The 13,525-nt window shown below is 25.4% G+C and overlaps 1 protein-coding gene across 1 annotated transcript in view; it reads left to right on the top strand.

Moving 5' to 3' along the window:
* Positions 1-1,657: 1,657 nt before the first annotated feature.
* LOC145840778 (intersectin-1-like) overlaps positions 1,658-13,525 on the top strand; it is a 38,594-nt gene continuing 26,726 nt past the window's right edge. The window contains exons 1-12 of the mRNA XM_082948108.1: positions 1,658-1,764; positions 2,205-2,355; positions 4,481-4,611; positions 7,450-7,543; positions 8,102-8,199; positions 8,948-9,097; positions 9,209-9,342; positions 9,703-9,812; positions 10,736-10,810; positions 12,159-12,317; positions 12,670-12,772; positions 13,176-13,316. Coding sequence (XP_082804234.1) covers positions 1,749-1,764; positions 2,205-2,355; positions 4,481-4,611; positions 7,450-7,543; positions 8,102-8,199; positions 8,948-9,097; positions 9,209-9,342; positions 9,703-9,812; positions 10,736-10,810; positions 12,159-12,317; positions 12,670-12,772; positions 13,176-13,316 — 1,362 coding nt within the window. The 5' untranslated portion in view covers positions 1,658-1,748. The remainder of the gene's footprint in view (positions 1,765-2,204; positions 2,356-4,480; positions 4,612-7,449; positions 7,544-8,101; positions 8,200-8,947; positions 9,098-9,208; positions 9,343-9,702; positions 9,813-10,735; positions 10,811-12,158; positions 12,318-12,669; positions 12,773-13,175; positions 13,317-13,525) is intronic.

Below are 13,525 nucleotides of genomic sequence, written 5' to 3'. Positions count from 1 at the left end.
ATTAAATAATTTTTTTTTTAAATTAAAAGCAAAGGTGCGTTCTCTATAATAAAAAAAAAATTTTTAGATAGCCTTTAAGATAAGAAAATTAATTGACATTAAAGTTTTATGTTTTTTGAAAAATTAATAAATTTTCCTATAACAATAACTTTATGCTCGTTAATTTAATGCTTTGCTTGAAAAACGTTTCCAAATGCAAAAGGGAGTTTTTATTATGTAAGACAAGTATAGTTGAGTACAAAATTATCTAAAATTAGCAAACAAACACTAAAATACAAAACTATTTTCTTAGTAGCAACCCAAATACAAACCCAAAAGGAAAAGTAAAACATTATTTAAATGTGTAATTAACGAGCATTAACTTAGCTCGATTAGCATTTTTTTCAATTTTTAAAAAATGTCCAAACTTTAGATCCAATTATTTTCCTTCACTTCTTAGTGATTTCAAACAGACACTTCTTAGGGATTTGAGCTTCATGATTTTCTCACTTTTTGTGGTTGTAATTGTTGAGATGTTAGCATTTTAAGTGTTCTCCAAATGGTGTGTCACCAAGGGTTTTTTATTTTTTGTTATAAAGATGTTATTTGTATATTTCCTTTTGATAATTGAAGTTAAATATTGATGGGGCAGGTAAAATAATAGATGATGTAATACATACACTTGCTATTGCCAAGAAAGTTTTTGTTGTTGCAAAGAGTTTAGTGACTGAGTTGAAAAAATTATATATATTAATTAATTTATAAGATGTAACGTTAAAAGACGTTAAATCCTGGAGATCTGAAACATCTGTGGTATTAATTAATTAATGTTTTTTAGTTCTATATATTAAAATGGGATGAAGGTAGTCTTCCTCTTTTGATTTTAAAGACCGGACAGGATTGAATTTTAGATAAACATAAATAAAAATGGTAAGAACCATTAAAAAAATCAGTCACAGTCTTTTACAACCACTTAGAATAGATCTTTCGTTTATTAAAAAACAAACATTTTCAATTCTTATTCAAATAGAATGAATTCTATTTGAATAAGAATTGAAAATGTTTGTTTTTTAATAAACGAAAGATCTATTCTAAGTGGTTGTAAAAGACTGTGACTGATTTTTTTAATGGTTCTTACCATTTTTATTTATGTAGTTCTATATATTGGTATAAAGATTTGTGAATTTTTTTTTAAATGTAAATTTATTTGATATCTTCGATTTTATAACTGAATTGTTTGAAAATTTAAAGTAGAATTAGTTGCAGTAAATAGATATAAAGTTTTGACAGATAAATTTATTTCAAAAAACACATATACCAAAGCATGTAATTTAAAAGATTATGATGAAGGTAAAAATACAATTGAAAAAAATTACTGTTAAAAAAAGATAGTTCACAATCACTCAAAATTTTAAATTTGTAAATATTAAAAATTGTCTACACTCTGCTAATTTTTAACTTATTTAACATGGCAATTTTTAGTAAGTTCCTTGCAATTTCAAGCTTCCTTATAGCTAGATTAAAAGCGCCTGCCAAAGCGATTAAACATTACTTTACTACAATAGAAAATTAAAATTACTTAAATATTATTAAAGTAATGAGTTTTTATTTTTTTTTGTTTTAACAAGTTCAAAATTTCATTATAAAATTAATTCTCTGAATATCCAATTTTATTTACAGCTTATTTTAGCATGTTATGTTGACATAATTTGTAGACTTACTGAGGCCTGTATATACATATCTAACTAATATTATTTGACACGAACACCATGATTGGAATGCAAGGTAAGTTTGAAATTAATAGTTATTTTTTGACTACTTCATATGAATCAAAATGTTTTACACTAGTGGTTTCAAAAAGTTCTATAATACTTTAAATAGTAAAACAGCTATCTAGCTCTGTAACTTGATTATGATAATTTATTATAATTAATATTATGTGTTGGTAAGTTTTTTTAATTTTTAAATAAACTTTTTCTTGCGATTTAATTATAGTTTGGTGGGCTGAATGTTTATAAACTTTTTAAAGGTTAAATACTTGAAATCAAAAAAGTTTTCTTTTCATTTATGGTTTCTGTAAAACAATGTTTTTTATATACATCTACTATACTATAATCTATAAAATTTTACCAAGATTTTTTTGAAACATTAAATATATTGCTAGTTCAGAAAATTTATAAAAAAATAAAATTTACTAATTTGTATTTAAAGCATAAATACTTTAGTTAATCCTTACACAATAACCAATGAGGAAAGACAAAGTTATGATCTTCAATTCAACAACTTGTTCCCTGTAAATGGATTTCTTGCTTCAAATCAAGCTGCCCCCTTTTTTCTCCAATCTAATCTTAATAAACTACAGTTGCAACAAATTTGGTATGTAAAATATTACAAATTTTTAAATTAATTTTTATTATTTATGTTTGTCTACACTTGTTTTAACAAATAAAAACATTTTTAGATCTTACTGTATAACAGACATTACTATTTTTTTTATTTTTTCATAAAAAAGATCTGTTATTTAAAAAATGAGAATAGAATAGTGTTTTATATTATGTTTGCCTTGTTTTAATTCAGGTAAGAAAAAAGTATTGCAGTAAATATTTTTATAATAATCTACTATTCATATGTATATTTTTATTTATAAAAACAGTTTTCAGCTTAAAAAAGTTAAGAAATTTAGGGTATAACTTTTTTTTTTGATTTGATTTTATACTTATGAAATTATATACTGCTATAATAAACTCTTTATATTTAACAGCTTAATTTAGATAAAGTAATGAAAAAAATTAAATGAAAATGTTTAAATGTATAATGTATGTAACCTATTTATAATAAAACTAGTTTCAATTTAATATATTTTTATAAACATTTGAAATTTTTAACAAATACAAGAGCTAAATTTTGTTTGCTGACTATAGCGTTGTTGTTGCTTATCTAAATTTTTAAATAGAATATAGTTATTGTTAAAGTTTCTGTCATTTAAAAGTTCGAATTTTAATCGAAGTTATTAATTGACAAAAACTACCTTAGTTGCTCTTAGTTATTTAACTAGTCTTTTTTAGAAGAAATATTTTTTAACTTAGAAATTAAGGGCATAGGGGGGGGGTCCGACAATTTTTTTTTCACTAAAAATAACATATGATCTTATATGAAAGCTTCAAGTACAATCTACAAGCCAGTTTTTATAAAATTAAAAAATATTATTTAACTTTTGACATATTGTAATTTTTAAAAAGATTTTCCAATACAAACGTATAGACCGCAAATTTTTTGGGGTCAATTTTCTCTGAAATTTCAAAAATCACTAAAAATCTATCTCCTCCTTCATTTTTTGAGCTAGAGACCCCAAACTTTCAGGAAACGTTCCTTTTATAGTTTAAAAAACTTTGAATATTGGAATTTTAAAAATATTAAAAAATAAAAATTTTAGATAAAAAAAAAACAAAAAAAAAAGTGGGTTTTTTTTAATAAAAATTTTATTTTTCAAAATTTTAAAAATTCCTGCATTTAATCTTTTTAAAATTTAATAATACACTTTCTGTGAAAATTTGAAGAATATTGGTTGAAAAATGGAGGAGGAGATAGATTTTTAGTGAAGTGGTCTTTTTTTGCGCTTTTAGTTTGTGCCTTCCATAAGGACCTATTGAGGTCACCAACTTTGATCGCTCATATCTCAAAATTTTTTTTGAATTTTTTCAAGCGGTTAAAAATGTCTGATAGCTCAGATAAAACTCTATAAAATAAAACTAACTTGTAAAAATCAAGGTCACCCCCTCCCCCCCTATGCCCTTAAACTGACTTAATTATTTAAAAAAACAAAATAAAAAGACAGTGATTTTCTTTTATTTTACTAAGTAGTAGTTAAAAAAAAGTTTTTTGGTTCTTTTTTTTACTCAAAATTTTACAATTGTAATGTATTAATAATTACAGGTGTATTATCTAAATTCTAAAGGGTTGCCACGTATTCATGATAATTCATGACAGTTTTATTTTTTTTGCAAATCTCAGGACAACTCAGGCTAGTTTAAGTTTTTTTTCTAACTCAGGATAGTATAAGCTTTTCTGAAAATCTCAGTCTAGATTTTGAATGAATTTTAGTTACAGTTTCAATATTTTGATATTTTTAAACATTTTTGTTCAGAAACTTGATTTTTATTGATTTTGAAAAGCTTATTTAGTCTTAAAAAAATTTTTAAGGTAATTTTTTTTTATTAATTAAGGATGACTTATGATAGTTTAAGGTCTCTCAGGACGGTTTTTGGTCACCCAGGATAGTTTTTTAAACTCAAAGAGTGATAACTCTATATCTAAGTAGATCATTTTTATATATTCTTTATGACTTTTAGTTTACTGCTTTATGATCAAGAATATTTTTTAGAACATATAATTTCTAACACTAAAATTTTTAAACACAATAAACTTAGATTTAAATTTAAAATCAAGTTATTAAAGTTATTATTTTTGTATTGGCTTTTAAATAAACTAGTTTTTGTAATAGGTCTCTAGCTGATTTCACTCAAGATGGAAAGTTGGATCGTCTTGAATTTGCCATAGCTATGAAGTTGATAAAATTAAGCTTAAATGGAATCCCACTACCAACATACTTGCCTCCTTCAATGCAATTTATTGGTTTGTTAGTTTGATTATTTTCAAACTTTAACTAAGTTCATGGAACATTTTTGAAGTTTCAATAATCTTTTGAAAAAATTCTTGAATATTTTTTAATGTTTTGCAATTAAAATAAAGTTGTTGTATATTTGATTTTTTTTTACTTAACTGTATTTTATAATTGTAATTTGGTAAGTGAATTAAGGCTGTACAGACTCTTGTGTTTTAGGATGTTTATCTAAGATCCAGATTGTTTTACAAATTAAAAAAAATTATAGTATTCAAACAAACTTAAAAAAAGTTTTCAACATATAAGGTATAAAAGTTGGTGAGTCAAAAGTTTTTCTAGTAAGATAGCAAACTAAAAGACAAACAAAAACTATTAAGTTTCACATATATATTTAAATTATCAGAGCTTCATCTTTACCAATGAGTTCTTAATTTACATTAAGAAATTTTTGTAATTAAAAAAAAATTGACAATTGGAGTTTTTTGGTGTTTATATAATATTGTAAAAGTCAATAGTGTGAATGCCGTTTTAAGATTAAAAAAAGTTCCTAAACAATAAGAAGTCATTATTTAAAAAAGCAAGTAGGTTTTTTATGAACCACTTATTTTAAATAAGCAAAGAAGAAATTTGTTGGTTGTCTATAATTTTAAATACAAAGCTTTACTACGTTTACTATGTCTCAAAGGCTAATTAAAGTTATATTTTCTTTAAAAGTTAAGTTACAATTTGTACTTAAACCTTTAATATAAGACCCTATGTTAGTTTTTGAACAAATCCTTAACAATAAATAAAATAAAACCTATCTTTAAACAAAAATAAGTATTTTTTGAGCTTCGAATGTTTGCAAAAGTTACAAAATAATTTAACTTTTTTTTAAAGAATACAGTAACATGCCGTCTAAGTACGTCTTTTTAGCTGAAAAACAAATTGTTCAAAATGTAATTTATTAACTTTAAAATTAAAAAAACATACCTAAAAATAGTAATACAAAAGTGTTATAGTTTATAATGAAATATACTGTATTAAATTTGAATAAATTAAAACTAAAGGAACAAGAAAATAAGTTATGAACTTACAAATTGTATATAAAATCCAATATTTAAAGCAAACACTTAACAGTTTAATTAACAAAAATAAGGGACAGTGCAATTTAAATTTGCATACCCCATAAAAAATTACCTAAAAATTAGGAATAAAAAATACTTAGATATTTACAAAAAAAACTAAGTAAACGAAAATAATTAACAGTGCAGTTAACTTTTACGTACCAAATAGTTGAAACATAAATGAAAAAAGCGTAAAGATATTCAAAATACAATTTAGATAAACAAAAGCGACAAACAGTGCAATCAACATTTACATTGCTTTATGTTAAACACAATTTAATAAAACTTGATCAATGTTTTCATAAGTCTTTATTTTTTTGAATTTACAACTAATTGTATGTACTATTTAAATTTTTAAGGTACAAGGAAATACAAGATAAACTTAAAAAACTTTGTAGGTTGAATGTAAATATACATACATAAGTTAAAACTTGCATATTAATCCAAAATACTATAATACTATAATAATATTATTACCTTATTAACTATGAATATTAATACCTTATTAAGTGCATAGGGGGGAGAGGGTAAATATTTTTTTTATAGTTTGATACTATTTTATAGAGTTTGAACTTAGCTATAAGTTGCTTTCTACTGATGTTTAAAGTTTAAAATAGTTTTTGAGATAGAGCAGGTAAAAGTCGGAGGTAACATTAAGTTTCTTGGGGTGCGCAAACTAAAACGACAGTAAAAGACTAATTCAATAAAAATATATCTGTTCATGAGTTTTTTTGAGATAAATACTGCAAACTTTCAGGAAATTTTCCTTGCAATATTTAGAATATACTGTTCAAATTAAATAATTTTAAAATAATTATAAAAAACTTTTTTGAAGAATATAAACAAAAAAACATTTATAAAAAACTGATATTATGAATTTCAAAAATTTTTAATTACTTATAATGGCTATTAATATAATTTTGAACAAAGTTACTATGTTGTTATGGTATCAATAACCTGGTAAGTACTTATTTTATTTGATACTGAAATTGTAGTTTACTGGTTTTTGATGTTTAAATTGGGTAACTGTCAAATTTGCATGAGAGTACAAAATTGCACCAGGGGACAAAATTGCGCAAAGATACTTTTGCACAGAGACACTTTTGCACGAGAGGATAAAATTGCACAAAAGGTCATTTTTGCACAAAGACACTTTTGCACGAGCAGACAGTTTTGCACGGAGACATTTTTGCATGGGTTGAATATTTTATTATTTTTTATTAATACCATTATATTTTTAATCTAATTTTATTTTTTTCTTACTTTCACTGTTACCCTTAACCCTTACCTTCGGTTGGTATTTTTTTTTTGTTACTATATTTTATTTATTTTTTAATTATAATTAATTTATTATTTATTTATTTTTTTTTAATAATATTTTTTATATTTTTTTTTCTTTTTACTATCACTTTACCCCTAACCCTTACCCTCGGTCACTAACTTTTTTTTTCTTTTTGTTTTTTTATCAATTTATATTTCAGTTTATTTTTATATTTTTATGTTTACTTTTACTATTGTGCAAAAATGTAACTCGTGTAAAATTGGCCCTTGGTGCAAAATTGTCTTCGTGCAAATTTGTTCCCTCGTGCAAAAGTATCTTCGTGAAATTTTTTCTTCAAGCAATTTTGACCCCTTCCCGTTTAGATTATAGTGTTATAAAAAACAACTGAATTTTAACAAAAAATTGATATTTTAGTAAACCTAACAATAATAAAACGTAGTCGAAAAAAAATTTGTATTTAGGAAACACAAATAGTCCAGCTCATAGTACCACTAGTTCAAATGGAAGTGGACTTTCTCGTCGAAATTCTTTGAAAGATATAACAACTAAAAGCAGGTTAGTCTACTTATTTTAATGTATTTATAGATGTTTTATAACGTGTAATTATTAACGTTTTTTCATGACGCACCTAAACTTTGTAGGTTATCATATACCTTTTAGTACGGACTATAATAACTTTTAAATCTAAGTATTAAAACTAAATATTGAATTTATTCAAAAGTAACTAAAGTTCTCAAACATATAACTACTAAAGAAAATTGTGTAATATCTATAATTATTACTCTTTTTATTCTAAATTTTATTTGTTTATTTGTTTATATAGTTTATTGTTTACAAACTTTTAATCAAATAATAGGTCTTATTACTTATAAAATTAGTTTTTACTAGCAAAACTATTTAAAAAAAAATTAGAATTAACATATAGTTTAAAGTATTTTTACTGTCAAAGTTGATAAGCTACGTTTGATATTTATACTTTTACGTTTATAAGCTGACGCTAAATATGATTTCATTGTCAATGGCGCGTTACTAAAATAATCTCGAACAAAAAAGTTATATTTTTATTGGAAACATATATTTTTTCTAATTCTTTTCTTATTTGGTTTTTTTTAGGTCTAACTCTCAAGAGTTTGGAATTCAAAAACAAATGAGGTTGAAATATATTCAAAGGTTTAACTTTGAAGATCGTTCAAAGTGTGGATTTTTATCTGGTTAGTTATATATACAATAAACAACATATTATTTTTTAAAGTTGATAGTTTTACAAAGTGTTTTATGACGATTTCTCCTTAATGACTTGATTTTTCTGCTTTTATATTAATTTAGAAATTTTATTCAACAAGGTTCAAATTACTGATAAGCTTGGATTTTGTATTTAATGTGTGTTAAAAATATTTTATACACTTAGAGTTTTTAAAAGTTTTATTTCATGTGTACCATTTATATTTAAAAATTAAATAAAAATGAAGTGTAGGCTAGTAAATTGAAAGTAACAGCATGATTTAAAATATTTTTTAAATTATTTACTTTTGAAAAACAAAAAAAAAGTAAATAGAAATTTTTTTCAAATGAAAATTATTATAAATTATAGTTAAATAAAAAAAAATGTTGTTAAAACGTTAACCAGATAAAGATTATTCATAAAAAAGCCTTTTATTTTTATATTAGGGTTGCCACAAAGCCTGGAATCCTGGAAAAACCTGGAATTTTAAACAATTTTTACATGTTAAGTAATAAAATTTAATTGCACACATTTGATGGTTTACTATTTTCAAAGCAACACTTTCACCATCCAGAATGGTTCTCTATACAGTCATGTTCTAGTTTTCAAATGATTTGTGTTTTTTTCTAATCAAATTTTACCATTTATTATAATAAAAAAAGTTGTTAAAACATACAAGTTAATATTGCATTTTTACCTGCATTGTTCTACGTACGAACACTGCTTACATACTTCAGGTGTGCAAGCTCGACACGTTTTAAACGAATCGAGGCTGCCCAAACACACGCTCGCCGAAATCTGGAAGTTGAGCGATCTCAATCAAAACGGAAAGCTGACTCAAGACGAGTTCGTGATTGCCATGCACCTGGTCGACCAAGTCAAAGCAGGTCAGCTTCGTTGATTTTCTTACATAGAAAAAAAGTGTTGGAATATATATTTGAGTGGATGTGTTAATTGTGTTTAAAAAATGCTATTAAAAATTTTCATTTTTACTGCAGGTAATATTTTGCCAAGCGTGTTACCGGCTAACTTGCTGCCTAGCAACTACCGAAACACTCCTCCGATGGGCATCCAACCCTTGGGTCAAATGATGCCAAATCAGATGATGTCTGTACAGCGATCACGACAAAATGTGAGACAGTCTTTGAAGTTAAATTTTAGTAAACTTACTTAGTTATTTAGTACTGTCAAGGTATTTATAAATATTATCTTGTTTTTAATGTTAACTTTTAATAACTTACTGTAAAGAAATAGAGATATAAATTTGTCAAGTAAGTAACAATAATAAATTTGATTTGTTTAAGTTGTTTGGTAAAATAAGATCAGTAAAGTTGCTACTAAAAAAAAACATAAAAAATCTACATAATTATATTTTAGATTAGATATATATTGAGATATTGATGACATTGTACTTAACACAACTTTTTTTAATTTTTATTGTTATATAACATTTTATAAGAAGCATATCAACTATTTGACGTTTTTGTGACAGTCCTTGGATGCTTTGCCTACTGAGTCTGTTTTTTCGTCCTTCGAAGACAAACGGCGTGAAAATATAGAAAAAGGTCAAAAAGAGTTAGAAAAACGTCGACAAGCTTTATTGTTAGTTTAATTGTTTAAAGCACTTAACTTGTTTTGCAGTTAGTATTGCTTCAACTAATTAAGTTATAGTTAACATTTTTTTCTAGTTCTTTATGTACATTAAGGTACATTTGCTGCCTTTCAAAAATGAAAATTTGGTAGTAGAGCTTAGTCTAAGTTTTGTAGGTGGCAAATAACATAAGTAAACCACACAAAATAAATTAGCTTCCTAGCTTTTACTACCGTCACGCTATTTACATTTTTCTGAAAACAACCCCTATGTAAATTGTATGGGACCTTAAAATTTTGACCTTGGAGTTTTTAGCTGAAATTCTTTTTACATGTAGCAATCAGCACAAAAACACATGCTACACGTTTTCAGACAATTTGAATATAATAAACAATGAACTTCACCGCAACAACAACAGCATCCGAGACAATCCTACGACCGGTTTCGTCCTTGGAGAAATTTTTTGGTTTCTTCAAAAAACTTAAAAATAACAAAAAATGTAAAAAAAATACAGAAAATCTAAAATTACCTCAATGAAACTTTCTTCAAATAGTCTCAAAACGCGTAGAATGTGTTTTTGTAATATTTGCTACATGTTTAAGAAATTTTCGGCCAAAAACTCGAAGGTCAAAATTTTAAGGTCCCATACAATTTACATAGGGGTTGTTTTCAGAAAAATGCAAATAGCGTGACGGTGGTAAAAGCTAGGAAGCTAGTTTATTTTGAGCTGTCTACTTATGTGATTTCCCACCTACAAAAATGGGCTAAGCGAAATTCCAATGTTGGAGCAACAGGTGCACCCTAATGTACATTTCTGTTATATTTATTTACATATTTTTTTAATTATTACTGCTTAAAAGTAAGAAAAAAACTTTTGAGTTATTTATTAAAAGTTGTGACAATGTTACTGTTAAGTTAAAATTTATACATAAAGGGAGCAAGAGCGAAAGGAACGAGAATTGAAAGAGCAGAAAGAACGTGAGGAAAGGGAGCGTCTTGAAAAGATCAGGTTTTTATTATATTGCGGTTATGTGTAATAGCGGTAACCTCGCTTTTTAACTATGTTCAAACATTTTAGTGTTTATACTTTTTATATGGCTGAGAAATAAAAACATAAGTTCTTTATGTTTCAAATAAGTCACTTTTAAACTATGAAGTTTTTGTTATGATAGATAACCGAAATCCATCGTTTATATGGCAATTAAGTTCACAATAGCTTATTTAAAGTAAAGTTATATATTTTATTTGCAAATAATTTTAAAGCTTACATACATCCGCAATAAATTATGCATAGTAAAAATCACACAAACTACGGAGTACGCTATTACGCAATAAATATTGAACTATCTTTGTAAACCTGTTGTGCGAGTCTCGACGTTAAGGATACAATACCGCAGTATGACAAAAGTTTTTTGTTTAAAGTTTTAATTGCTCCTGTGACACAGCTTTATTGGATAAACGACACATCAGTTAAATATTAGACATGTAAGTTTTTTGAAAACTTTATAGAAGGTGAAAATGGTCAAATAATAAAAACAAGATAAATGCTGCAAAAGTATGAGAAGTTAGTGAGCATCTAATAAAAACGCAAATTTTTGTAGAAATATGATATTTTTATGTTTAAAGTTGTACAAAGTTGTGCAAATAAGTTAGATTTTAAAGAGACTCGGGTAATAATTATCGACTTGAACTTATCAGAACTATGTAAGTAAAATGATTTTAGTTATCGTGCAGCTCTTTAGAACTGTGAGTAATAAAATCTAAGATAAAAAGAACTACTTTTGTTCCACATAATTATTTTGTTACTTCGTAAATGTGTTTATTATCTTCTTGTTTTATTTTTTAGTTAATATTCTCTGTTATTACTTTTTTTTGTGTATCTTGTTAATGACTTTTATGTTTTTTTAATTGTAAACCACTTGTTATCTTTGTTTTTACCAGTAAACCCTTGATCAAAAGCTAGAGAAATATATTGGGTAGCGTAAATAAATGCAAAAGTGAATTTACAAGTGTCTTGTTTCTTTTGTTATAAAACTTTTGTGAACAACAAAACAAGTTTGGTACAAAGGTTACACTATTGGCAAAACTAACCGAAATCAAAGAAATATAGTAAACACATTTTTGAAGTTTATTAGTAAAAAGTTTAATAATACTTACTTAATATAAGCCATAAAACTTTACAGGCTTATTTTTGACTAAAATTTGTATTTCGAATAAGTTGCTTGCTTCTTATTGAGTTTATAAATTTTAATAATGAAATTATTAAATCAAAAATGAATATAACTAATATAAAAGCAACTCTCAAATTCAACAACTCATTTAAAAGTAGCACACTTCAACTTGAAAATAAATCAAAGGTTGGAGCAGGAGCGGAAGAAGGAAGAAGAGATGAAGCGGAGGATGGAGCAGCAGCTGAAGGAAGAGCAGGAAAGAGAAGAAGCGAGAAGGAAGGAGCAGGAACGGAAGATACAAGCTCAGAAGGAAATGGAGAGGCAACGCATGCTGGAAGTTCAAAGGTTGGAAATTTTTGTTTTAACCCCAAGTTTAAGTTAAGGATTTTTTAGGTAGGCTGAGATTTTTTTATTTTGCTGAAAACGGATATTTAAAGAGCAATGAATTGCAAATAAATCTCTGTAGCTCAAACTAACTTTTATGATAATTTATTTTCGTAATTTGCTTTAACTTTGAAATTTATTTGACTTCGAATTTTATTTTAAAGTTTTTTAGATCAAAAAAGTTGGTTCTACATTGAAAATTAATATTTTATGTTATAACAACTAATTTATTTGTATTTAAACGACTACTTATATTTACTCAAAATAATGTTCAAACCAGCCTAATTCATTAAATCCTGATAAAAATTATTAGGATAAAAAGGAAAGAGCTTACTCAGCAGAAATTGAAACTACAAGAAGAGGTGTCTAAATTGCGAGCGAAAAGCCAAACTGTTGACTATGAAAAACAAAACATTGTTTGTAGTTGTTTTAAGACTAAAAAATTTGTTATGTAATAATTTTAACTCTCCTTTTAAGTAAATACTTGACAATTATAAAAGCTTTCAGTAAGTAGTGAATAAAAATTAAAACAAGTCTTATTATCTTCTTTGAATTTTAGTTTTTAAATGAGCTTCTACTGTGTTGTAATCATATTTAAAACGTTATTTTTTAATGTTTATACAAGTATAACTAAAATAATTGAGGCCTTCTATGTTAATTTTCAAATTACACATGTATAAATAAACAGAAGTGTTAGTATAAATACAAAATTTTGTTTTAAAAATAAAAATGATTCTAATCAAATTACAAAAAAAAATATTAAAAATAACAAAGTATCCTGACAGCACCAACAAGTTTTATAAGACTAAACTCGTTTAGGATGCAAAAAAAGAAAAGTTGTTTGAGCAATGTAAAGAGTTGGAGGAGAAAATGACTATAACTCAGGAGTCTTTGGCTAATATCACGCAAATGCACCAACAAAGTCACATGCTGGCAATTAAAAGTCAAAACGACCTTGAGGTAGGAATCTACAACTTTAGATAAAGTTTCGGTTTTTTTTTTCAGTAGTTGTAAGTCTGTAAAATTAATACAATAAAAAAGTCTTACATTTTGTTTTGTACGATAACTTTTTATTTTTGAATTTAAGATAACAAAGTAGGTTATATTTGAAATTATTATTTTTTAAACAAGATGTTTCATCAAGTTAATTGAACTAAATTTACAACAAA

This window comes from Thalia democratica, chromosome 7 (genome assembly GCF_965202585.1).
Source record: "Thalia democratica chromosome 7, ktThaDemo2.hap1.1, whole genome shotgun sequence".
NCBI lineage: Eukaryota > Metazoa > Chordata > Thaliacea > Salpida > Salpidae > Thalia > Thalia democratica.
This window is presented reverse-complemented; position numbering and strand designations above follow the sequence as displayed.